The sequence below is a fragment of the Notolepis coatsorum genome, assembly GCF_963971535.1.
Source record: "Notolepis coatsorum genome assembly, chromosome: 6".
NCBI classification, from domain to species: domain Eukaryota; kingdom Metazoa; phylum Chordata; class Actinopteri; order Aulopiformes; family Paralepididae; genus Notolepis; species Notolepis coatsorum.
Window position 1 is genome coordinate 66,017,315 of NC_140170.1, and position 27,901 is coordinate 66,045,215.

General features: G+C 41.4%; 1 protein-coding gene across 1 annotated transcript in view; it reads left to right on the plus strand.

The window, feature by feature from the left end:
• Nucleotides 1-542: 542 nt before the first annotated feature.
• kdm5ba (lysine demethylase 5Ba) overlaps nt 543-27,901 on the plus strand; it is a 69,209-nt gene continuing 41,850 nt past the window's right edge. The window contains exons 1-7 of the mRNA XM_084317462.1: nt 543-831; nt 20,582-20,659; nt 24,771-24,893; nt 25,350-25,520; nt 25,910-26,035; nt 26,941-27,037; nt 27,164-27,258. Of these exons, the coding sequence (XP_084173588.1) occupies nt 679-831; nt 20,582-20,659; nt 24,771-24,893; nt 25,350-25,520; nt 25,910-26,035; nt 26,941-27,037; nt 27,164-27,258 (843 nt within the window). The 5' untranslated portion in view covers nt 543-678. The remainder of the gene's footprint in view (nt 832-20,581; nt 20,660-24,770; nt 24,894-25,349; nt 25,521-25,909; nt 26,036-26,940; nt 27,038-27,163; nt 27,259-27,901) is intronic.

Below are 27,901 nucleotides of genomic sequence, written 5' to 3' on the forward strand. Positions count from 1 at the left end.
TTTGTAAATCTCAACAAATCCGGTGCATCCTTGTGTGTGTCACGGCGGTTGAATCGAACTCACACAACAATATATAAATGCGCTCATCTGTGATTATGTGAGGGAACTACGGAACCACAACACAATCCAAAAAAAGCCCCCCCTCCCGAGTCGAATGCTCCCTGTGGGAAACTGATTGCAAACGGTTATTATCTGAACGGTATTAGACGTCGTTGACAATATTTTATTGCTATTCCAAAACACAGCCCGTGGACGTCGATATATTGATATGTTGTTTTAACAACACAACAACAAGCCCCGTATTTGAGTACATTGTCAAAATACACAGTTCTGCACAAAACCACCAACAATCACACGAACAATCGATACCAGATTTAATCGGTTTATATGATTCTTTAATGGTTCGATGGTGATTGTTTATCATTTTATCCACGGTTCAGTAGGGGTGTCTACTTCTTTAGGCGGATGTATACTTTGTGTGTTCACCACTCCCCTCTCCCGTCGCCAGCGAGATAATTCGTTATTGAGTTCAATGAGTGAAGAGTGGAGATGTTCTGAATTAACCGATTGAGAGACGGAATATTTCTCGCTGTACTGTACGAGTAATCTTTATTATCAACTTTTCCACTAAAAATATCCAGGCGGACAATTATCCGGGGAACAAACAAAGATGCAACGATGACCCAGCCTCAGATAAATGAGTTTATCGCCCCTCCGGAGTGTCCTGTTTTCGAGCCGAGTTGGGAGGAATTCGCCGACCCGTTTGCGTATATCAGCAAAATACGACATATCGCGGAGAAAACTGGCATCTGCAAAATACGCCCGCCACCGGTGAGTACTTTTATTGACAACATAATGAATTCTTCCGACGTGTTTTCGGTTATAACCGCTAGTAGAATTCCAGCAGCTCAAGTTGTGTTGTTTTTAGACGGGGTTTTCAACATGGCGGCTCGCAGCTCGAGCTGGACGGCTCGTCGGGCTCGAGCTCCGTGGGTCTGTGTTTCAGCGGCTCGAGCGACGAGTCTGTGGCCGCGAGACGCGTCTGTTTGTACGGCGGTGGTGCGGAGCAGAGAGCCCCTTCTCCCGGTGTGATCTCTCTGCTGCACGGCACGCCATCCTCCAGAGAGCAGGGGGTCTCAAACTTTTTCATACCGTGGTGGTGACCCCATTTTATTTAGGCATTATTTTTTTTGGGGGGGCCCCACATCGTGTAATTTTGGAATTATTAAGGAATATCAAAATAAAAGCACACGTTGTTGTTGAACTTGATCATGCATATATTTATTAGAAAATGTAATTACAGCACTATGTTATCATAATACACATTTATAAAACGAGGCATATTTTTAGCCAGGATATGTTGCCAGAAGTAAAAAAAAATATATATATATATATATATATATATACGTTGTTGAACTTGATCATGCATATATTTATTAGAAAATGTAATTACAGCACTGTTATCATAATACACATTTATAAAAAACTAGGCATATTTTTTGCCAGGATATGTTGCCAGAACAAAACAAAATATATATATATATATTTTTTTTTAGACCCCACTGTCACCTACCCGCGACCCAATTTGGGTCGCGACCCGTAGTTTGAGAACCACTGCAGTCCAGAACAAGACGTTACAAAGTTAGTGCCTTTATCATCGAACTAAGTTGGTTAATAAAGATGCATATGATCGAGTTCCACCACCAGAATTTATCTAAATGTAAAAAAGTTGGCATGGTAACGGTTAAAACTGTTATTAAATAAACCGAACGATAAGCATTAAAGCAAACAATGACGCTTCCTGGATTTGGGAGGACACGGAAATGGCTAACATTTTTTGCAAGGTTAAATATGATTTATTAAAGTAACACTCGCGATGCTCTATTTAGTGTGTAATTAGCAGGATTTAATTATTGTTATGTAAATCATCTAGGTAGCTAGGCCTATGATGGTGTTCTGACCGTTTTTTTTTCATACGTGCTTCATGACCATGTCTTTATGGAGATGGAGAATGGATGCTATTTAGCATTATTAGTATTGGAGAAGCCTAACTCTTTTCAGTAACGTTACGATTAGCAATATCATACATCTCAGGGTATATTTCAGCCATGGGCATGAAACGGGACATGGTTTTGACACGGCTGTTTGTGATGTTTTTGTCTAACATTACACATTTTGTTGACCTGCTGAGTAAATGGGGAAGCAGCTCAATGACATTATTGGCTACCTTTTGTATAGATTATGTGATTGTATGGATTGTGGAGTATTTTTTCCCTTTACATTAGTTTGCATAATACGTTGATTCTTAATGGGATAGTTCACTTAAGTAGGACCTCTATCTAAGGTCATCTAAAAGTAAGCTAGTGACCACTGCTCTCCGTGTCGGCCGCTGTCAACACCACAATTCCTCCCAAGGGCCCCTCATTCACTTCCATTCATTTTGAGGACCTAGTCTAAATTAGCTGGTAGACCCAACCTATACTATGCCAGGCCGAATAGTATGAGGTTGGCCAGAAGACAAACGCTCGCCATACAACACTGTTTACATATGGCTTTCCCTCAAACTGAACTATGGCTGGTCACCTGCAAATGCAATCGTGTGTCAGATTGCGCAGCTCAGTTTGAGGGAAAAGATAATAAACACTGTACTTCACATATTATCAAGTGCATATTTGAAACATAGTTATTGTTGTAACGACAAAGCCAACAAAGTTATTTTTCGAAGTCTGTACATTGAGGATTTGTTTTCTGGCCTATCGTGTCGTCTCCCGACCTCATGCTATGCGGTTGAGCAGCACAGTAGAGGTTGGGTTACCAGTGTAAATATCATATACGTCTGAAGTATAAACAAACTACTGCTATGCAGATTTCAACAAAAGAGACAATTCTGAGTCAAAGGTACATGTTTGTTTTGGCATTTGATGTGTCTTTACATATTTATTACAGTTGGAAAAATAAAAACGGATCTGGTTAATTTGTTGTAAGTTTATTTATGCTGTGTGTCTTCGTCTTACATCATACCTGGAATGTTTTGGGAGTGGTTACCTTATGGCTTATGGTTATGTGCTGCCTTGCTGGAGGAAAAACATATTCTAAACATTCCCTGAAAAGTTGACAGTTGGGTCAAACTACACCTCATGTGAATGACAATTTGAAAATACCAACATTGGCTCAAATAACAAGTACCGTTGACACAGAAAAATATATTACACAGAATAATGTTTCTTTATATACATTGTAAAGGGGATATTTAGACATAAGATATTCCTTTATTGATCCCCTTGGGTGAATTCAGATCCTCAAAATGAATGCAAGTGAATGAGGAGCCTTAAACTTGGGAGGAATGGTGGTGTTGACGGTGACAACAGGAACAGCAGTGGTCGCTTACTTACTTAGATAGAGGTCAGACTGCATATTTTTGATAAGTTCTACTAAATTGAAATATCCCTGAAGGATAAAGAATGAAAAACCAAAAAGGTAGACAGGCCTTGTATATTTTTTAAATATCATTGACAGAATTCTTGCAAATCTAACAAATGGAAGAAATATGTTGGCCTGTCTTTAGATTTTCTCAGGAACTGTTCATCTGATCGACTTCACACTTGGTGGGAGTGTTGCTGGGGATCCAGGAAAGGGCTGTGTCGAGTGAAGTTGACTGGATGAGTGGTTCTTGAGTAAGCTGCAATACCGGTTGTTTGGATTGCAGTGGTTGTTACTCGTTGGGGCATATTTACATTGCTTGCCCACCGCCACCCACCATCGCTTTGCTCTCAAACGCTGCTGCTCCTGAATGTATCTCTGGATTTTCTCTACTGGCTCTCTTGTTCTCTGTACACACCCCCTTTGTGGCTAGTTTTGTTGTTAGCAATGTGCTAACTCCTACTACTCCTCTGTAGCTAGTTTTGTTTTTAGCAACGTGCTAACTCCTACTACTCCTCTGTAGCTAGTTTTGTTTTTAGCAACGTGCTAACTGCTACTACTCCTCTGTAGCTAGTTTTGTTGTTACCAACATGCTAACTGCTGCTACTCCTCTTCTCCGCCGGGAGTCCGCTGTTTAACTTAAAAGGGATATTTCACTTTAGTAGAACTTGTCAAAAAGCAGCAGTCTTACCTCTACCTAAAGCCATCTACAAATAAACTAGCGACCACTACAGTCCCTGTCACCCCCCGTTGTGAACACCGCCATTCCTCTCAGGTATCGGGCTCCTCATTCACTTCAATTTATAAACATAATACTTCTGAATTATAAACTAACAATACAGCAATATAGGAAGTATAGGAGTATATTTAATAGGAGCAATTTCTCCACACTCGCAGAAGTGCCTCCGAAACACTTAGGTAAAGATACACCGCACAGGTGCACACTCAAACCTACAACAAATTGACCGGATCTGCTTTTATTTTTCAAATGTCATAAATCTGTAAAGACTCATCAAATGCCAAACAAACATGTACCTTTGACTCAGAATTGTCTGCTTTATTGAAATCTTCACAGGAGTAGTTTGTTTATACTTTAGATGTATGATATTTAGACTAGGTCCCCAAAATGAATGGAAGTGAATGAGGAGCCTCACCTCCTGGGAGGAATAGTGGTGTTGACAGCAGACGACAGGGACAGCAGACAGCAGTGGCCACTAGTTTACTTTGTAGGTGACTTTAGATGGAGGTACGACTGCTGATTTTGACTGAAGTTCTACTAAAGTGAAATATCCCTTTTTAACATTACATGGCAAGATTCAGCAGTGTCATCTGTAGATTGAGCAAAAAGCAGGTATCAGTCCACTACAATGACTAGCGTTGGCTAACTACTAGTGCAGCCTGCCCAGCTGTAACGTTTAACGAGTTGGGATAATCTGCAGCTGAAGAGCTATGCACTGTTCACGTTGGAAAACGTAACGACAATACTACAGAAGGAAACCATCTTGAGTATCTGTGATGTGTTTGTTGAAATCACTCAGTTTCAGTGGCGGCAGCTCTGTTGTATTACTGATGCTTTCCCATTTAGCCTAATGTAAAATTTGAATTTCTCTTATGGTCATTAGTAGGGATGGGTACCGAATTCGGTACTTTTGAGGTACCGAACCGAAACACGTCGGTACTACCGAGTATCGAATCAAGTTAGAAACCGGAAAAAAAATTAAAAAAAGGTTTTTTTATTATTATTTTTTTATTTTTTTTTTTTTTTTTTTACTTTTTTCTTTTCATGTCAACGTTCACAATATATGCTTACCTAGGATTTGACTTGATTCAACAACAAAGCAGTCGGAGCAATGACGAGCCGAAAACTGTCGAAATTGTAGTTATTTAGTGGATTTTTTTTTTACGACTGAGGTAGGTAAATTAAATTTCTTGAGACTAAAGTACCGAAAAAAGGTACCGTTGGGTACCGGTATCGATTCACAGGTACCGGTATCTGTTCAAATGTGAAAGGTACCCATCCCTAGTCATTAGGCATAATGTTACTACCGTCAATGGTTCTTACTGCAAACAATGCTTTTGCTAAGCATGTTAAGCCTGGCGTCTTTCCGCCCCCTGTTTAACCACTTAATGTTTTAGTTTTTTTCCCACATGCGGTTAAACGTCAGTGAAATTAAATGCATGGGGCAGCGGTGTGAGCGGGCAAGTGTTATTAACGAGCAGCTACTGATAACTACTAGAGGTGTAAATATTTGACCCAACTTCGATTCGATGCATCATGAAATCTCTTCATTTGACTGCGATTCGATACATTTTCGATCAGTTAATTCCCCAAAAAAAAATTATACACAAATGTGGCTGGGGGAACTGATTCACTCAGCATGAATGGACTATAGGTAAAAAAAAATAAAATATCTATGCAGTTGAATCGTCACCTTATGATCGATTCATTGTTACACCCCTAATAACTAACCAACAGAGCTGGGTATTTAGAGCTGCTGCCTGCTGGTCAGTGAAAAATGTCATCGCAGAAATGTTGTAACCAGTTTTGCACTTCTGTAGCCTACAGCCCCAGATAACTTGTAGTTTGCTTACAGGTTGACACACAGACAATTTGACTAGATATTACAGAACTCTGCAGTGCCCGCCTCCTTTCAGTTTCAGAATAATCTTTAGCTACCAGGCAGCTAGTATACGTGTCTGTCCCAAGAATGTCAACATTCTTTGTTTTCCCACAGCATTGTACATGTTATATCACAACAATTAGGCCTAGATTAGATTAAAATGTATTGTAATGTCAATTTGTCATTGTACAGTACAACAAAGTACAATGCACAGTAAAGTGCAATAGTATACAATGTACAGGTGATTAAACTGGATCTAAAATATATAAATAAGTACAACTTAATAGTGCTAATCAGATGTATGTATACTATGTACAGAGTTGTAATATTAATATGTACAGTGATGCATGTATATAAAGACAGTATGTTAGTCTTGTTAGTTAGTATGTCTGCCTAATGGTGGCACTATAATCAAAGTTTGAAAAGCTATAACTTGTTTACACCCTTACACAACTCCACATGATTACTTCCCAGAAGACAGCACTGCTACTCACTCATTTGAACGTGGAATTTGCCGCAATGACGGATATAGGGGGACCAATGCCTCATGGCAAATTTTCCACCGGTTGGCCAAATGGGTGTGGTTACAATCAATGGTCAAAATGTTCCGACTTTAAAAAGCTAAATTTGTACACCATGCGTCCGACTGACCCGACACACTTTAGACACATTAGCCTTCATCGACTACAACAGGGGTGGGCAATTAATCTTTACAAGGGGCCACATGAGAAACCTGAACTGTGTTGGAGGGCCGAACCAATGTTAACTTGAACTTAATCCTGCTCAATATTCATTATCTCCAATTGTAAAAATTGACTGCGGGCCGGACACAGACGCCCAAAGGGCCGGAAGTGGGCCATAATTGCCCAGGTCTGATCTACAACATGGTCTCTGCTTCTAGATAACGGCCCAGGTTTACATTTACATTTGGTCATTTAGCTGAACGCTTTTATCCAAAGCAACTTACAAGTTCTGAACGAGTCAGCAGGAAGGGTACAACAACTCTGAACAATGTTCATCAAACATTGCTGAAACTTGGGTGCTGCAGTGTTGAGTGCATAGTAGTAAAAGACATATTAGTATAGTAGGAAGAGTGCATGATAGTATAAGACTGTAAGAAGGTTAGTGTGGATTTTTATTTAAAAAAATTTGATTGAAGAAGGGTGTTTTTAGTCCACGGCGAAAGATTGGTCGGGTTTCAGCTGTCCTACATGTGGTGGGAAGTTCGTTGTGGACCGAGGCCTGAGAATAGGCGGCTTCTCTTTGATGACCCTCCCGGAGCTCGGATATAAGCAGGCATTAAAGCGTTCCGTCTTGGGACGGATATCCGTCCATTTGATTTGGAGATTCCGTCATTTGATTTGGAGTCGTGACGGATTTTAACCTGAGCCAATCAGAGGCGTCAAATATCCTTTTTTCCCCTACCGCGGCCGCACCAAACAGTCATTTGCGAGCAATCGGCAAATTCTCAGGCAAATGCAACCAACCAGAAGGCGAGATTGTTCTGAGTTTACAGCCCTTTCACCCGCCTCCGCTGTGCTCAGCACCAATGGGAAGCGCCCATTTTGAGACTCTCTAGCGTCTAGCTCTACTCGCGAGTAAACTTGACTCATCAACACCATGCGGCAACTTTTTACGAGACCGTAAGTTCATTTGACTTATTCTAGTCTAAAGAAACATATATATTACTATTGCTATTGATAAATCTAGGTAACGTGAATGCCACAAAACGAATGCCTTTTGTTAATCAGAACGTTATTTACGCGACAAGCAGTGTGTTGTTGTCGTTGTTGTTGTTGTTGTTGTTGGTGGTGTTTCGTGTGTGTGCTTGCGCCGCTCGCTTTCTGATAAATGTATGAATGTTGATAAATCTAGATAACGTTAATGCCACAAAACGAATGACTTTGTTAATCAGAACGTTATTTGCGGTATCAATTGTTTTTAAGCTCAATAAACGTCTTTCTCCCATTTGTCCGGGAGATCTCTGGGTAACAGTACTGTATATTTGCATATCATATATGTCACAAATGTAACATTACTATATACCTGTATGTCATGTATGTCACTATGAATTGAAAACGGGGGACCCTGATGTAAACAAGACGAACGTCTTTCTCTGGTCTGCATCCCCTTAACAATTGTGTGTATTGAGCTGTACTGTATTGTACCCATTCTGCAATCTGTTAAATATTGATTGATTGTTATTAACAGATTGCAGAATGGGTACAGTACAGCTCAATACACACAATTGTTAAGGGGATGCAGACCAGAGAAAGACTCTCGTCTTGTTTACATCAGGGTCCCCCATTTTCAGTTCATCATAACATATATGACACACATGACATACAGATAGACAATACTGCTACATCTATACATTTATGACATACCAGATTTACAAATACAGTAGCCTATTGTTTGTTTGTGATACAAAAATAGTCTAAAAAGAGTATATACATTTGACGAAGAAACTGTACATTGGAGGCGGTTGGGTGGGATGGGGGGGGGGTTGTAACTATACATTGGATTATCGACAAAACCTTACTTGGTCCCAAGAAGAGGGTCTCGTGTATTAAATAAAGTTTTCATTCATTCATTCACTCTGGATCTTGTAAATCCAGTAGCAATACACACAATTGTTAAGGGGATGTAGACCAGAGAAAGGCGTTTGTCTTGTTTACATCATCAGGGTCCCCCATTTTCAATTCATAGTGACATTTATGACATACACAACATACACATGACATCATGACATTTATGACATAGGGACATACATGCCTTACAGGTATATAGTAATAGTACTGTTACATTTGTCACATATACGATATGCAAATATACAGTACTGTTACCCAGAGATCCTAACAGTAAATATATACATATTATGAGGAGGAGACTGTACATTAGGAGGGGGTGAGTGAGTGGGTGGTAAATAAATATATACAAACGGTGGGGAGGAGACTGTCCATTGTTGTTGTGGCATAATTGCGAAACGTGTTTAGTCCCTTGTTTGTATGATAACAAGCCATTTAGTTCATGGTTCAAAGTGGGGAGGGGTGCTAGCTCGCCATCAATCAGAAGCTAGCCACAAGACTTGCATTCACGCTCTCCAGCACACAACAGTAGGGTCTCTATAGTCACAGTCAGGACAGTAGGCTCGCTCTACAAGTAGGCTCCCTTAAAACGCTAACGCTATTAAAAAAAAAATACAGTAGAGGTTAAAATAAGAATATGACTTGGCCAGAAAAAAAGTTCAGTCAGGAGATTTTTTTTTGCTTTAATCCCTGGATATAAGTCGGTCTGAGGCGGCCAGAGGATTTAGAGGGGTCTTGAGGGTGTGTAGTTGGAGGCCATTGACCAGAGGTAGGCGGGAGCCGTTTCCTTCGCTGTGTGATATGCCAGGTCGAGGACCTTGAAGTGGATTCGTGTGGCGATGGGGAGCCAGTGCAGGTCCCTAAGAAGTGGGGTAACATGGGCTGACTTTGGTAGGTTGGAGATCAGACGGGCGGCTGCTTCTGAATGAGTTGAAGAGGCTTGGTGGCGGTGGTTGGTAGACCAGTGAGTAGTGCATTGCAGTAGGTGAGACATGACTGGTGATTGGACAAGGAGTTGAGTGGCTTCTTTTGTCAGGAAGGGGCGGATCCTTCTGACATTGCTCAGGAGGAATCTGCAGGTTCTGGTCATTGCGGTGATGTGACCGGAGAAGTTCAGCCGATCGTCAAGGACTACGCCAAGGTTCTTTGTGGTCGGGGATGAGGCCATGCCTACATTTTCCACTGTGATTGGAAGGTCGGTCAGCGGGGAGGATTTGGCTTGCAGGTGAAGCAATTCTGTTTGGCTTAGGTTCAGTTTGAGGTGGTTGGTCGTCATCCAGGCAAGGATGTCGGAGAGATATCTGAGGGAGGAAAAGCGAGGAAGAGTTGAGTATCATCGGCGTAGCAATGATACGAGAAGGCATGAGACAATACATGATAATGTTACCCAGACTTTTGGTGTAGAGGGAGAAGAGGAGGGGTCCAAGGACTGAGCCCTGGGGGACACCCGTCCGAAGGTGTCGAGGGGGCGACAGGGTCTCTCTCCATGATACTTGGTAGGAGCGGTCGTCAAGGTAGGATGTCAGCCATGCCAGCGCAGAGCCAGCCACTCCCATTCATGCGAGGGATGCAAGGAGGATCTGATGGTTGATTGTGTCGAAGGCTGCTGACAGGTCCAGGAGAATCAGGACAGAGGAGAGGCCCTTCGCTTTTGCTAAGTGAAGAGCCTAGAGCCATATGAAATCCGTTTTATTATTTTCCAAATTCCATTTTATTTTTTCCCAAATTCCATTTTTTCCGTTTTAATATTTCAGAATTCTGTATTTTGCTTTTTATGCTCATTTTACCATCAGAAATAGTGTCTAATAAGTGGGAATGAATAAATGTCCAAAATTGAATAAGATATAACAGTCCATTTAATGTTTTTAAGTGCTGCAACTCAGAAATACAGTTCAATTTTACACAATATTTTTCAATTAATATTGTGACAATAAAAATACATATTTCAAGTGTAAACAATAGATACAGCTAGCTACTACTGACATTATCACAATGACAATGTCAGTAGCCTAGCTATATCTATTATATTGTGATGAAATATAGTAATGCATAATTTAGGCACCTTTAGTTTATTTAGTTTATGGACAGTGTATAATGGCAATCGTTTGCATTAAACAAATGGATGGGTGCACTAGATTTAGCAAGAAGCTATCATTTCCATCTATAGTCCTATGTACTGTAACGTTTCATAGCTATTTAAGTTTATATAGATTATAAAGGGCAGTGTATAATGACAATCGTTTGCATTAAACAAATGGATGGGTGCACTAGATTTAGCAAGAAGCTATCATTTCCATCTATAGTCCTATGTACTGTAACGTTTCATAGCTATTTAAGTTTATTTAGATTATAAAGGGCAGTGTATAATGACAATCGTTTGCATTAAACAAATGGATGGGTGCACCAGATTTAGCTAGAACTTCTAGAAGCTATCATTTCCATCTATAGTCCTATAACGTTACATAGCTATTTAAGTGTATTTAGTTTATAAAGGGCAGTGTATAATGACAATCGTTTGCATTAAACAAATGGATGGGTGCACTAGATTTTGCTAGAAGCTATCATGTATTCATGTCCTAAGTAACGTTATAGCTATTTAATCACAATAGTGTCGCAAGTGTTTTTGCGGGTCCAGTCCACGGAACGTTGACAGAATTAGCAAAACACCTTATCACCGGAGGCATAAAAGTCATTAGGATACTGTTCTGCTCTGAATTGAGGGCTTATTGTGGAATTGTTTAGCTTCTTGACGATGTTAACACTGAAGCAGCCAGACGCTTGAGCACCGCGGCTGTGTTGTGTGTAACACGCTGTAGAGTCCCCGCCTCCCCGGTCGAGTGTGCACCAAACGTTCCACCCAAAAACGAAATTTCAGTCCAGATTAGGCCAAATTCTGCAATATTCCACGTTTTGCAGTTGATTCCATTTTTATTGGTTAATTCCGCGATTCCGTGAACGCGGATTTCATATGGCTCTAGAAGAGCCTCGGTGACGGCTATGAGGGCCGTCTCTGTGGAGTCCTGAAGCATGACTGATTAAGGTCTTCTTCTAAGAGATAATCAGTAAGTTGGTTGGATACAGCACGTTCAAGTGATTTGGAAAGGAAGGAGAGAAGAGAGACAGGACGATAGTTGTCTATGACGGTGGGGTTCATGTTTTTATGAGCGGTGTGACTTTGGCTTGTTTTAGGGAGGTGGGAACCATCCCCAAGTTGAGGGAGGAGTTGATGGTTGCCGTTAGGAATGGGAGGATGTCTAGTGCTATGGTCTGGAGGAGTGGGGAGGGTATTTGGGTCCAGCTGGCATGTAGTGGGACGGTTCGACGTTACCAGTGTCAAGGCCTCAGCGTCTGTAATGGGAGAGATGGGGTTTAAAGCACATAGCCAGACGGCAAGAAATCAAAGTGGCAGAAATGAGGGGTTTCCTGCAGCCAATTTGGTCATAGTTTGTCACATATTGGGTGCTTTGTTTTTGTCTGTAGGCACGGTATGGTATCTCAAACCCCACCCTATTTCTTTTGGATCCTCCCAAGATTGGAGGATCAAGAAAAGAGGGTAGGACTTACTTCAGTGGTAAATGGACGAATGCCCGTATGGCTGAGGAGCAGGCACAGTTCATATTGATTGTGGAAAAAACAATATTAGTCATTGCTTATATGCCTTGCATTGTGGAAAACCAGAGGTGCCAAGTTTTTGACCTGGAGGACCAAGGGCTGCAAGTAAAATTGATACTGGGCCAAAGAATGTGACTCTGGACATTGAGTTGGAAATACAAAAAAATTAATTAAAGTAAAGCCAGCGAATGACAGCATCTTGGTTCTTAATGACGAGGTATTTTTCACAATTTATTTCTAAGCAAGTTATATCTCTTCTCACTCCTCCGATTTGAAGTTCATGGAAACGGAACAAATAGCCCATCTTTTCACTCTCTGGAGCTCCCTGAGGAACGACAAAAGAATGTCCCAAATGTTGCCTGCAGGCCTGTTGCACCTGGTGTTCTCACTTGGGTGGAAGTGTTTCCTTTCATCCCGGGGACCCGATACAACCACAACATGTGTAACATTGAGGCAATTCTGACATTACAACTATACATGTTTCCCCGCAATATAAAGAAAAAACAATAATAATAATAATAATAATAAGTCCCTCATATATTTAATTTCTTTTTTTTTATCAACTTTTTCTCCCATTTTTCTATATTTTCTCCCATCCCAATTTCGTATCATCCAATTCAACCCTCCCCTGTCACGAACGCTGTTTCTTGCCTCCCACAAGCCGGCTGCAATGTGGACTAAAGGCCTCTGCATGCTACAGCAAATTCAAAGCAACTTCAACACAACATCGGCGCGATTTCAGCGCGCTTGTTGCAGACAGTCTTGTAGACTGTGTTGCGAGGACGTTGCGTACCTGTGTCCAAAATCTAATCTAAAGACCCGTTGCGTTGGTATTGCGTAGCAGTGATTGGTTGGTAGTGAATGGGGGCGGGGCTGTCATAGAAGCAGCGAGGAAGCCTGTACCCGTTCCGCAACTGTAAGTTACTTCCGGGGTAGGCCTGATTGGCCCCGACAGGCACGTGACGCGGCAAACTCAGGACGCGCAACGAGGCTGCTGAGAGCTGTCGCGCGGAAATAGGCTGTCTATTGCCATTCTCTAACACAAACTCTAACCTTAACCAGCTCCTTAACAGCGCCTAAACTTAACCGTTCTAACCTTAACCAACTCCGAAACAATGCCTAACCTTAACCTTAACCTTAACCATGCCTAACCTTAACCATAGAAAGAATATTGCCATTCTCTAAGACAAACTCTAACCTTAACCAGCTCCTTAACAGCGCCTAAACTTAACCGTTCTAACCTTAACCAACTCCGAAACAATGCCTAACCTTAACCTTAACCATGCCTAACCTTAACCGGCGAAAGAATACACGTTAAAAAAAAAATCATGTTAAAAATTTTTTTTTTGATGGGATTCGAACTCGTCAACAACGGACCGCAGGACGTGCCGCGCGGCAGAGAAAGTTGCGCGTCACGTGCCTGTCGGGGCCAATCAGGCCTACCCCGGAAGTAACTTACAGTTGCGGATAAGCTATAAGCAGCGAGGAATAAAATCCGCCATTGTTGTAGGCAGCAAGCTATGCTATCAATATTAGCTAAATAATTAGCGTCATAACTGGCCTTTTTCTGAAAACCCAAGCACATATTGTTCCATAGCATACGCCTTCAGTTGATCATGACAAATCCTCTCTTACCTTGACGATTAAAAAGCCTCCATAATTTAGTAAATAAAGCTGTAGCCAGCCAGCTAGCATTGGTGATATTCAAAATGCTATCCACATTAGCTACATAGCTAACCAACTAAATACAATGGTATCCTGAGGTAATGTTAAATACAACGTTTGCTAGTCGAAATGACTGGACACACACAGGGACACGTTAAACATCAATCAATTAATTTATTGCAACAGGTAGTTTGAGCTGCATGTGAGCCGCGGTCTTTCTCTCCTCTCCTTTGGAAACGAATGATGTTACGTTAGCTAGAAAAAGCATAGAACCGGCCGGCAAAAGTTAAGCTGCTAGCAACAGACACTATAATACTTCCGGTCGGGGGATTTCAAAATAAAAGAGCGAGTCTAAAAGCACCGTAAATACGTTTATTTTGTACATATCTAACGTTAACACGAACCTAAACTAACTTTAGATTAGTTTAGGTTCGTGTAACGTTAGATATTGTAAAAAATAAACGTATTTACGGTGCTTTTAGACTCGCTCTTTTATTTTGAAACCCCCCACCCGGAAGTAAAAATTATGCTTATTCTTCTGCCTGTTATCAATGGGTTGGTTGAGAAGGGAAGCGTCATCTATCTAGGGAACCTAGCTACGTACGGGGTACAATGTTACATAGGCTGCGCGTTGATTTTGCAGAAGCATAAAGGTAGAGTGTCTGCAACACCGTTGCTTTGTCGATGTTGTGGTGCAGTTGCTTTGAAGTTTCTGTAGCATGCAGAGGCCTTAAGTCATACATGGCACAAGTCCCCTCCGGTACTTGAGGTAACAGCAGTCTCATCTTTTCACCTGCGCAGCTCGATCTCTCAGTGGCGAGGAGTAACGCGTGGGAGGCTCACGCTGCCCCCGACACTTCCTGATTCTACTGCGCAGGCGCACCAACCGACCTGTAGGAGTCGCTGTCCACAACACCCGATCCCCACCCATCAGTTTCCCACCCCCTAATACGGCCAATGTGTATTAGTATGAACGACCAGCTAAACTGAAAGCAATGTGGAGCGCTGGGCTCGAACAGGCGAGCCCAGCGTCTCCGCATTCGTGGCGAGCGCCTTGCCCACTACGCCACGTAGCCGCCCATATATTTAATTTCTTTAATGTTAAATTTTTTCCCTATCCCACCTGCTGTGCTGCTGCTCATTTCTGTCACAATATTTAATCTGCTATAAATTGTGCGCACGCTCGCAAAGGTCACGTAAACATGTCACGTAAGAGGAACCGACCATTTAAAGATATAGCCCGGCTATAAATGTGATCGACAGAAGTCATACTCTGTGCCGGGCGCTATTTGCAGTTGTTTATGTTTTGAGCCTTTATTACCAATGTTCCACAGAGGCATTGGGATTCTGGCACCACGGTCAATTTAGGGGGTGGGGGAGGCTTGAGGGACACAATAAAAGTCTATTGTACACACACACACACACACACTATAACGTTCGCTGTGAGTGAGGCAGGGATTTGGTGCGTTTCAACCACTTGTTTTTGTCAGTAAAATGGACAAATGGCAATGACATGCTGCTCAACAAATACCCCTCCAGTTTTTCACACGAACTAATGAAACTATTATTATTATTATTAGTATATCTTTATTATTATTATTTTTTTTTTTACATCAAAACATTCAACTGTTCACTCGCAAAAAATAAAAACAACCAAACTAATGTTGAAAATAACGCTGTGTTTCAGCTTTTGAGTGATTTGCATTTGTTAGACATGTGGTTTTGACATTTGATCATTTCTTCTAGAGTGTCTGGGCAGGTGCAGCTAATCACTATTGGTAACCATGGAAACCCAGGGCACAAGGGAGTCGCATGCATGTATATAAAAAAAATAAAACTCTTAAAGGGACACATATTCAATGATGATACACTCAATGGCGGACATTCATAAAGCCATGACGTCGGCCATGACCGCACAGAATGTTGGTGGTCAGAGGCAGCCGGCTGTAATGCGGATGCCTTCTAGCTATCACGTCCTGTCTTTGTAATGCCATACCATAGCCCTAGTGTCAATAGATGCAGAGCATAGGGGTCCTGAGGGTGTCTCTGGCTCCTGGGGCGCCATCGAAGAGAAGCAGGCTATTCTCGGTCCTCGCTCCACAGTGGTGGAACGAACTTCCCACCACAGTCAGGACAGCTGAAACCCGGCCAATACTCCGTCAACTAAAAACAAACCTCTTCAAGCAATATCCGAATGAATCTTACTGTCTTTTTACTATTCTGTACCTTACTACTATGCTACTATACTTATACTACTACCTATCACACTAATATGTCTATCATAATTAGGGATGGGTACCTTTCACATTTGAACCGATACCGGTACCGGTACCTGTGAATCGATACCGGTACCCAACGGTACCTTTTTTCTGTACTTTAGTCTCAAGAAATTTAATTTACCTACCTCAGTCGTAAAAAAAAAATCCAAACTTCAAATAACTACAATTTCAACAGTTTTCGGCGTGTCATTGCTCCGACTGCTTTGTTGTTTAATCAAGTCAAATCCTAGGTAAGCATATATTGTGCGTGTGAACGTTGACATGAAAAGAAAAAAGTAAAAAAAAAAAGTTTTTTGGTTTCTCACTTGATTCGATACTCGGTAGTACCGACGTGTTTCGGTTCGGTACCTCAAAAGTACCGAATTCGGTACTCATCCCTAATCATAATCCTACTATACTTATACTAGGGCATAAAAATAAATATTGTTTGGTTCCTGTTGGTTGTCAGTTAAGGCCATGGGTAGGTAGGGAATTTATTAAATATTTTCCCACGGCGACTATGGATAGGGAATTTCTTTATTTAATTAAAATGTCCACGACAACATGGATGCATGTACTCTGCCAGCATGTTTAATATCCATAATACTAAAGGTTTGACTAAGATTTTTATGAAACTTTATTGTAAAAAAAAAAAAATTGTTATAAAATAAACAAATAATTAAACTAATAAAAATATAAAATAAATTGGGTCGCACCTAAATCGGCAGGGTCGGTCGGCAACCGGAACCAAACAATTTTTTCTTTTAGGCCCCAGTACCTATCACACTAATATGTCTATACTACTACGCACTTGGAGTGTAACACTCAAGTTCGATACTATTTGACAAACAATGCCACTGACCCGGGCATGGCCACCTTCATTTCACTATAATGTCTTGTGTATGTATGTGATGAATAAACCTCTTGAATCTTGAATCTGGACCCTTAGCTACCAGAGATGTACCCCTCCTGCTAACTCACAACTTGTAAGTCGCTTTGGATAAAAGAGTAAATGTCGCTAGCTAATGTCGGCTAGCCGTGCTAATGTTAGTCCGTTGCCGGTGCGGTGCCGACGCCGGTGTTGCCAAAGACAGGACGGTAATGGCTAGAGGGCATTCACACTACAGCTGACCGCGGAGGAACAATGCTCTGTGGTGCATTGCATTGTGGACTTCCTCACATGACCCACATGACGTCACGGTAGCATTATGAAAGTCTGCCGTTGGATTTAGAAGTGGTACAGACAACTGCTTCTACACACACACACAACAAAGGAGGATGCATTAAATGCTTTGCATTGTGGGGCAGTTTAGGGGGACTGAGTGACGGGGGCTGGCTATACTTAGCACAGTCCCCCCGTTTTTTGTTGTCATAAGAACAGGATTCTATGCCAACCGTGTGCTATCCAGCTTGCAGAGTGAGGATGGAGCCTAGGTGAACTTTGAAGAGTGAAGGAGAGCTGATTAGCGATGGGGAACAGCTAATTGTAATTGCGGTAGGATTATTTGAATATCCTTCCCTGATCCCTCCTTAGCGTCTCAGTCACGGGTTGAAGAGGCGTCTAGTGCTTCATGGGAACTGCAGTCTGTAGGACGCAGACTTGTATTCCGTTGCTAGATGTCTTAGTCGAGGAGGTGCGTGGTGATTGGTTTAAAGTTGGCTTAACTTAAATTTCCTTTTTTAAATTACCCTTAACCCCTTACCGGGTTTGCGGGCCGAGATTTATTTCACGTCATAAATGGATCAATACAATCATTATTAATTAATGTTGCGTTTCTTTTTCAAATGTAGCCAAAAGTAAAGACCCTAACCCTATCAAAACAGCAGTCAAAGTGTATATTTTCAGCACTGTTTGTTTACCAATGATTTTAAGTGTTATTAGCAAAATATGAGCTTTGAAAATCTCTGCGCATTGCATCGGAAACCTGATGATTTAGACACAACGTCGAAATTTCATAAAACTACACTACCCAGCTCACACCAGCCACTGTCAAAGCTGCTGAAGTTATTTTCGTGATTATATCTCATGGGTTGAACAAACCTGAACGTTATTGCCATAAAATACAACGTATATATTGTTTCTTTACCTTTCGGTCTACAAAAAAACTGCATCGCAATCTGGTGAAGAATGGCAGAGCTATGGACATTATACAAAAGTAACTGTACTTACAGTAGATTTCATTCACAGTCTTTGCTGCCCTGTAATGGTGGTACTAAATCCAGATTTAACTCTGCCATTGGAAAGGGGAGATTTGGCCCGATCCATAGTATGACTTGGCCATAATAAGGTAATTTATAGGCCTGATATTCTATATTCATTTTTCAAATAGCATGTGTCCGGATGGCAAAATTCAGTACTGTATCTACAAAACCGTGTGTAAATCATCTGCCCTTTATTCATTTGCTTAGATTTTTAGTACACTTGATCTCAAGAAGGTGCTGAATGAGCTCAGCGGCAGTTTTTCACATAGCATGGTGTTATTCACCATCAAAGATGGAAATAAATACCGGTAACTAATAAAATCATTTATATTCTCCTTTGGTTCATTACAATTTACTTAACTCTCTCTGTCTGAGCTATTTTGTGATAAATACAAAAAAAACGGGAATACATTGCATGCAAATGGACCTTGTAGACCATTACTTGGGTATATACTTTTTAGGCAAATTTTCAGAAAATATGGCTAGGGCTTAAGAGGTTATGGTGAGAGAAAGTTTGCCCAGATTTCGTGGAAGAACTCATTAATTTAAACTATGCAACCACCACACAGTCATATGATTAAAGGTGTATTCTGAATAACTCTATATAAAGGGATTCTACTTTATCCTCTGGGTATCTTCATTACACTGAGTCGAGCCAAACCACCAGAGCCACTGTGAGAGGAGAGAGACGGTGCACTCTACCTTTCAGACTGAGCACATTTAGCCAAAGCATCTCACGACTGGAATAATAATCAGAATAATTAGTGATGCACGATATATCGGCCGCCGATATGGTAATTTTTTTTTACACATCGGTATCGGTCCGATATCAAGATAGGGCCGATATTAAAAAAATATATATATACATATATTTTGTATCTTTTGGTCTTCAGTCATTTCTGAAAATAAGTTACAATTTTTTTTGGAAAATAGCTCTTTATTTGATTATCATAAAGTGTTTTCTATACAGAGATATCAACATCGGTAAATATCGGTATCAGCCAGAACAGCAATATTAATATCGGTTATCGGTATCGGCCACAATTTTCACATCTGTGCATCACTAATAATAATCATAACTATACGATGGCATGTACAATAGTGCTGTATATTCTGTATATATATATATATATATTGTATATTTATATTTAATGCATACATATATCCATAATATGCCTGCATACAATCCTACCATATACCTAATACATTTGCATATAACACATAAACTATGTAGCACATAGTACAATAATGCTGTATATACTGATATATATATATATATATATATATATATATATATATATATATATATATATATATTCTTACCATATATATATCTATATCCACATATGTCTGTACTGTACATACTTGCATATAATCCTTTTTACATATCTGTAGATACTATATCTGTATCCCTTACCTACTCTAGTTTAGCTGCTGGTCAGTATGACTTAGTTACTACCATGATGTCTTTATACCTGTGTCACTGTGTACAGTTTAATCACCTGTACATTGTATATTACTTATTGCACTTGTACTGTTACATTTTCACTCTGGTTGGAATGGATGCCAAACTTCTTTTCGTTGTACTATACTTTTGCTGTAGAAAGAATGACCATACATTTAAATTGTTAATCTAATCTAAATAAACTGCCAGAAAACATCAGAAAGTGCACCACATAGGCACATACAGACCCTTTTCCAGTCACTTGAAATCATGGCTGATCAGTATAACTATGCAGTCTCTAATTTCACTCAAACTGACTTAATGCTATCTTTGTTATTTTTCCTTCTATGAAGGGTATATTGCTTTTGTGCTGGTAAGATACTGATTTGTTTGACTTGTTAGTGAGTGTATAATATATATATATTATAAATATATACCTTGAAACTAACCATTTATATCTATGAACATAGTATATTGACATTGTTACAATAACTGTTATTCTTTGAACCAACGTCTGCTTGATGTCTAACGCCTCTTCTTGTCCAGCGACTACGGATTAAAACGAGCCTTCTTGGCTGTATCTGACATGTTTTTCTTCAATGTGCAATAGTCGCTGTCAAATAAACGTATAAAACCACACCATACATTTGGCTCGTTGTCAATTCGAGGCAAACGTTTCACTCTAGATGTCACGTTTTGGGAACCGACTGAAAGGACTGCTGTCAAACACTTTATCTTCTCCATCTTGAAAGTTGTCGCTCTCTCTTGCAGGAATGGCAGCCACCGTTCGCTTGTGACGTGGACAGACTGCACTTCACTCCACGGATACAACGGCTTAATGAATTGGAGGTACGTTAACTTACACCATAGTTACGTGCTGTGTAGATCATCTGCAGTGATAGACGTTTACCTTGATCAACTAATTGTTTTGTTTTAAAAAGATCCCCGCCAGATGTATTTTTGACCTTTTTAATAAATGTTCTGTATTAAATAACAATATGTATAAATATTAAATATTTTTAACCAAATTGTTCAATAAACTACTGAAAATGTCTTTGCAGCATCTCTACACCTTTACCCTCATTGATAATGCAGGGATCTATCAATATGCAAATTGAAACAAGCACTCATTAATATTTATATTCTTTGAAGATGTGTCGATACCTACTCAGCTTTCTGTATAACTGAGGCTAAAGGTGTCAAGTTACCACATGTTGGACCATGATAGGTTCGACCTATTAGGGGGCCTTCTCACTAACCATTCGGGGTCGAATCACAGCCCGATCGCACCCAAAAAGGGTGTATCCGTCCTACTGAGAACGCCCCCCCCCGTCCCCGGGGACGCTGATTCGCTCCAAACCTGGACCGCTGAAATAGGTGGTTCCGGGTGCGCGCCAGTGGGAGCGGGGGGCGTGGTGTGCGAGCTTGTACCAAAACACAGGAGAGGCTTGCTGTATCAACTTGCTGACACACACAACATCATTACTGTAATTCTTTCATGCTTGCTTGAATTTTGGGCAGATAAAAACATACAGCAGCAACTGGACAATACCCATGGCAATTTGGCGAGTTCAGACCTCAAACAAGCATGTTGAGCCTCACGGCTGAAAACATGAAGCCACGTTACAAGCACAATACTTCCCTGGCTCGCATTAGGCCTGGCAATTTTTTTGCCATTGCTATGTCTACTATACATTGGTTTCTTGTTCGAATGCATTTATTTCTATTAGACCAGTGGTGCCCAACCAGTCGGCCGGTAGATCAATGACATTCAATATAATTGCCGCGAGCGATGGGCTAATGTTAGCTGCTAACTAGTAATAAATAGGCTAAGCTAACTAGCGTTAGCGTAAGCTTAGCGGTAACCCTGGAAAACGCTCGAAGCGGACTCCACGACACCAGTTCCATTTGTGAGAAAAGGGGGATGGGTTATATTGACGAGGCTTGACAACAGAGGTTCAAATATAACTTCATATTTATTTGTTTCTTTATATCAGCATCCAGTTTCCACCACCGTATGTTAAACTCTTCCTGTGTTGACGTTCGAGCGTGACATCATCGCCTACGGCAAGCTTACACGCTCAAAACGCAAACCGTAAACAAAACCCAGAGTGCACCAAGGCCATGGTTAGACTAGTGTATTTGTGGTGTTTTTTATACGTTTTTGAATACGTTTCATGTCCCTATTACACAGAAATGCGTTTTTTGGCGGTTTTTTTGTGGATACGGCTGAAACGCAAAATTGTGTTTGCGTTTTGGAGAAACGCTAAAAAAACACGCAGACAACAGCGTGTAGTCTGCATGAGCCGTTGTTGCGAAAACGCCCATGCGCAGTAGATACCATCTGCGTGCCCTTCCGGTGACAGAGAGCTGTCCCAAACCAAATAGCTGCAGCTACTATGTGTTGTCAAGTTATTGTTATAAGGACCCCAGTCCAAGCTACAACAGTCTGCATTCCCTTAACAATTGTTTGTATTGAGCCGTATTCTATTGTACCCATATGCAATATGTTAAAGTAGTTTACATCCATTCATTCTGCTAGCATTACCGATTGGCACTGCCACTGGATAACATGAGCTAGTGTTAGCTATCAAACCCTGTTAGCTCAAAGCTCCTCTTTCAACTTAACAAGCATTAAACAAAATGGCCCAGTCATCTATTCACCTTTGTTTAATACACACAGCGTTGTCTCTAATGTTATCTAACCACTGATAGCTCCCGATATCATCAGTTTGGTGCTGGCTAAGTAGCGTGAGCTAACGTTAGCTTCTAGCCACAATGCTATACTGTTATAATGGCAAATTCCATTGACGTTAGCATGCAGCTAACAATGCTACCGATTGTTTTTTAGACTAAACTATCCGCTCTTGGTGGTCACTTGTGTTGATGTTAGTTTTGTTTCATCAACAAATGACAGGCAGAACACACAGTGAATGTGTCCGTTTTGTTTATTGCACTTTTATTAGGCTTTGCTGAAAAATAATTGCTGCATTGAGTAAATAGGCAAGATGGTGGCACGGCATAGGCGCCTGCCTTATTGACATTTTCTTTGCTGGAGCTTCCAGGAAGTGTATTGGCACATTCAAGTTCTGATTGGTTGAAATTGCCTTCATGTTTGCCACCTACTGCCACCTACTGCTTTGGCAGTGTACTACATCAGTGTGCTCGGGTGACAAAAACGGAAAAAAAACGAAAGTGTGACTCGAGGCGCACAACGTCGCGGCGAAACGCATATGACAATAATACGAAAATGAAACGAAAGGTGTAACCGCACCCCAAGACTGCAGTGTGTACGCAAACTAGAGGGGGGAGAGGGAGGGGGGAAGTTCGCACCCAAGGACGGAACGAGGACGGAGCGGAGCTGATTCGACCCCGAATGGCAGTGAGAAAGCCCCCTTTGTGACGTCACACGTGCAACTCCGATTTCAGGGAGGTACAGAGAAGCTCTCCCTCTCCAGGGGAAGAATGTGAAAAGGGTGCTCTGGTGACGAGTTCTGCACCAATAACAATCTGTATATTCAAAGTCATGCCTCCAAGTTAACCATTAAAAAAGTGGAGTGGAGGGGATCTTTAAAGCTTCAATCTAGTATTTGTGTTTGAGTTTATTAGGTATGCACGTAAATTCCGGAAGGATCGGATTTGTTGATGTAAAATATTCCGTATGTAATTTTCAGAGCCCGCCACATTAAAAACAAAATGGCTTCAGGTTGATCCGTCACTGTGCCAGTCCTTGTATCAAGAGTTATGTCAATCAACCTGAGACTAACATTGTGTGTAAAAGGTCATGTTTTGAATTGCAGTGGCGTGCGGGGCTTCCCTTTTTTTGTTTGTTTTAATTACTGATTGTGACTTTAGTTTATTAGAGATCTACTCTTTATTTGTTTATGCAGAAATGTGTGACCCTGGTAATTGGTACCCTGCATATTGTATCCAACTCTTGCAAAGCAACTACATTTTAATTAAACCGTAAACAAAAAAAAGAGTGAGCTAAAATGCCTGTTGGACTGCTCCTTTGATTCCAGTCAGCAGAACGGTCACACTGACTCATCACTGCAGGACGCTCCCTCTGGAACTGGGCCTTATCAGAAGGCCATGGCATCTGTGCAAAGGCCATTGGTTCTCAGGCCTTGCTGACTTTCCTGACCTCCGCAGTTCAAGTCCCAATCAATAATTGAAGTTCGGCAGTCTCTGTTTTTAAAAGGGGCGTTTCAACGATTTTTAACCAGAAGTTGTAAGGAGGACATGTGATAATCTGACATACAATTTACCAAGGTGTTCTGTGCCCCCCCCCCTGCCTGATGACCCAGCAGAGAGCAGACCTCTAATGAACTGCAGACACTAGTTCCTCAACTATATTCAACTGAACTCTCCCGTAGAAGCTAGAGTTCAATCTTGCTCTGTTTTTAGAGAAAAGAGGTATAAATAATTGCTACAAAATCACTGGATAGTCGAGGAACTTTAAAGCCATTTTGCGTAGTTACTGTGGTTAGCTCCTGGCGGTGTAGTCGTCTGCAATTCACCAGTACTTTGTGCCAGCTGATGCCATCAGGCTGGGTTTCTCAGTTCACCAGTATTCTGTGCCAGCTGATGCCATCCGGCTGGGTTTCTCAGTTCACCAGTATTCTGTGCCAGCTGATGCCATCCGGCTGGGTTTCTCGGTGGACCGAAACAGTCGAGCTCTCGAGAAACTGAAGCTGATAAGAGTTTTGCGTTTGATTTATTACATGCCCTCCTCACAGCAGAAATGCCCCCCCCCCCCCATTCTTTTTTTAAAACAGGGTTGAATTAGTTTAATACATTTGATTACTTTTGATACAATGCCTGGCAGTATGTGACAGCTGAACATGGGTTTTTACTTGTATTTCGAAGTAAATCTCACTTGTATTTTGAGGTCTGAAAAATCGGACTCTTAATACATTTCTCTAAACGTGTTTGTTTTTTTTAACCCGTCCATTTTTAGGCTCAGACCAGAGTTAAGCTCAACTTCCTGGATCGAATAGCCAAGTTCTGGGAGCTTCAAGGGTGCACGCTGAAAATCCCTCACGTGGAAAGAAAGATTTTGGATCTATACCAGCTGAACAACGTACGTCCCATATCATGCACCCTCACCATACAGGAATCTGGAGAACGCTCCGACATTCTGTTCATTTAAACGGATTATAATTAAATCATTTGCATACATGGTGATCTTTTTTACACAGTGAATGTAACCCAATTTTTTTTTTATTTAGACATGAAATGCAGAAACGTATGTAGGCTATAGTATATTCTGATACAAATAATTTTATTGCCTATATTTATTTTAACGTATAATATAATCGATGGGGCATACAGACCCTCATCTGCACTTTTCTTTACACCGTTTATTTTTCTCATATTTTTATATTCAGATCTAATTGTATTGCCTATATTTATGTCTTTCTACTATTACCCTGCCCATACCTGTACCTCCCCTCCCCCCTGCTGCTATGACACCTGAATTTCCCCAAGGGGATCAATAAAGGACTATCTTATCTTATCTTTTTTCCTCCTCTTCCAGTTGGTGAATGAAGAGGGAGGGTTCGATGCCGTGTGCAGAGAGAGGCGCTGGAGTAAGATCTCTGTTAAGATGGGCTTCGCTCCAGGCAAAGCCATTGGCTCCCATCTGCGGGCACACTACGAGAGAATCCTATTCCCTTATAACCTGTTCCAGACTGGAGCCAATCTCCTGGTATGTCAGGTCTCTCGCCTCTCGTCTCGTCTCCCCACAAGAATGTCTTGCATTTCTCGCGTCATCTGTAAATTTGTTAGTATGTGGATAGACACGCGTGATGCACGTCTTGCTCATTATACACATAACGCTTCATATATTCACACATCTGTAAATACATACTAGAGCAGCTTTTACTTTGTGCTCCTTGCTTTTGTGTTGTATTTGCTCCCTTTATACGTGGCTGTGTGACTGTTTGTGTGTTTCTGTCTTGAGTCCTTGTGATGTTTTGCCCCCGATTCATGTTAAAGGGGCGTTTCCCCATTTTTTTTTACCTGCATCCTATCCTTCTGTTGTGAAAATGTGATTCGACATGTGATTTCTGACATAAAACGTACTTGCTTCTGCAGAAGGCCACTTTGACCAATGACACAAAGGATAAGGAGTACACCCCCCATGATCTGCCTCAGCGCCAGTCTGTGCAGCCCCAGGAGACCTGCAGCATCGCTCGCCGCTCTAAGAGGATGAGATCTGAAGTGAGTCTTCTCCCTCTGATCTAGAACCAGTCACCACCTGGATCTGAGGGTTTACTACGTGCCTCAGCCCCTAGCAGTATACCACCCCCTCTCGGTAGTATACTACCTCCTCTCAGTAGTATACTACCCTCTCTCCGTAGTATACTACCTCCTCTCAGTAGTATACTACCTCCTCTCAGTAGTATACTACCTCCTCTCAGTAGTATACCACCTCCCCTAGCAGTATACCACCCCCTCTCTGTAGTATACCACCCCCTCTCCGTAGTATACCACCTCCCCTAGCAGTATACCACCTCCCCTAGCAGTATACCACCCCCTCTCAGTACTGTACCACCCCCTCTCAGTAGTATACCACCCCCTCTCAGTAGTATACCACCCCCTCTCTGTAGTATACCACCCCCTCTCCGTAGTATACCACCTCCCCTAGCAGTATACCACCTCCCCTAGCAGTATACCACCTCCCCTAGCAGTATACCACCCCCTCTCAGTACTGTACCACCCCCTCTCAGTAGTATACCACCTCCTCTCAGTAGTATACCACCCCCTCTCAGTACTGTACCACCCCCTCTCAGTACTGTACCACCCCCTCTCAGCAGTATACTACCTCCCCAAGCAGTATACCACCTCCTCTTAGTAGTATACTACCTCCCCTAGCAGTATACCACCTCCTCTTAGTAGTATGCCACCTCCTCTCAGTAGTATACCACCTCCTCTCAGTAGTATACCACCTCCTCTCAGTAGTATACCACCTCCTCTCAGTAGTATACCACCTCCTCTCAGTAGTATAGTATTTGGAGTGTGGAGGAGAGCCCGTATCCTGGTCAAATACCCTGTGAACCATGAATCTCTTCGTCCTTCTCTTGATCTCCCTCATTGTCTCTCTCTCGTATTCATCTTCTTTGCAGAAAGGATGTGTTAAAGTGGAGTCGGAAGATGAAGATTGTGAGAACCGTCCCAATCTCAGGAGAAGGATGGGAATGTATGTGGCCAAGCCCGAACCCGGTGAGCACAGTCATACAGCGTGCTTTACAAGAACAAATCTCTCCTCTATCTGGGTGTTAATGGACAATATGAGTATCGCACATGTAGGTGTTGACTCCCCCACTCATTAAACATGTCTGTTCTTAGTGAGAATGAGAGGGGTCGCGGTGAAACGGGAACCCATGGAGCCAGAAGAACCAATCGCTGAACGAGAAAATGTACCGATCAAACACGAGCCCACAGTGAGTAAAGACATTTTTATAGAAATGACATAACAAACGTTTTCTATAACGCAACTCTTTGATTTTGTGCAAATAAATCGCACCCGTACTTTTCTGTTTTACAAGCGTGCTTAGGGCTATATCCGGCGGGGAACAGCAAAGACCTCTTACTTTACTGCTCAATTGCACAACCCTTTTTATTCTAAGTGTTTATACTCGACCACATCGTGCACTATTGTACACAGCCCTCGCCTATTTTATTTTATAATTCTATTTTATTGTACTTCTATTTTAATTTAGTTCCATTTTTATCTTATTCTACCTTTATTTTATTCTACAGTAATTGTCTGTCCGTTAACAGTTTCAGTGCCGACCTTGTTTACATTTTTACCCCATTGAATGCCATCATCCACTTCAATGTTAGCGTTAAAAACGCCTAATCTATGTTTTAAATTATGGCTGTGTCTAATCTGCCCGTCGCTTATCAATGACTTGTTTGCAGTCAACATTGTCGAAACGGATTGTTTTTTAATCGGTTCATATCCTTTTTATAGCATTTTGAAAAGCTATCTTTCTCTCTAAAAATGTTTTCCGAAAATTGAAAGATTCCCCCATAAACTGCATTTATTGGAATATTCTCGAATACACTAGACACGTTGTCATT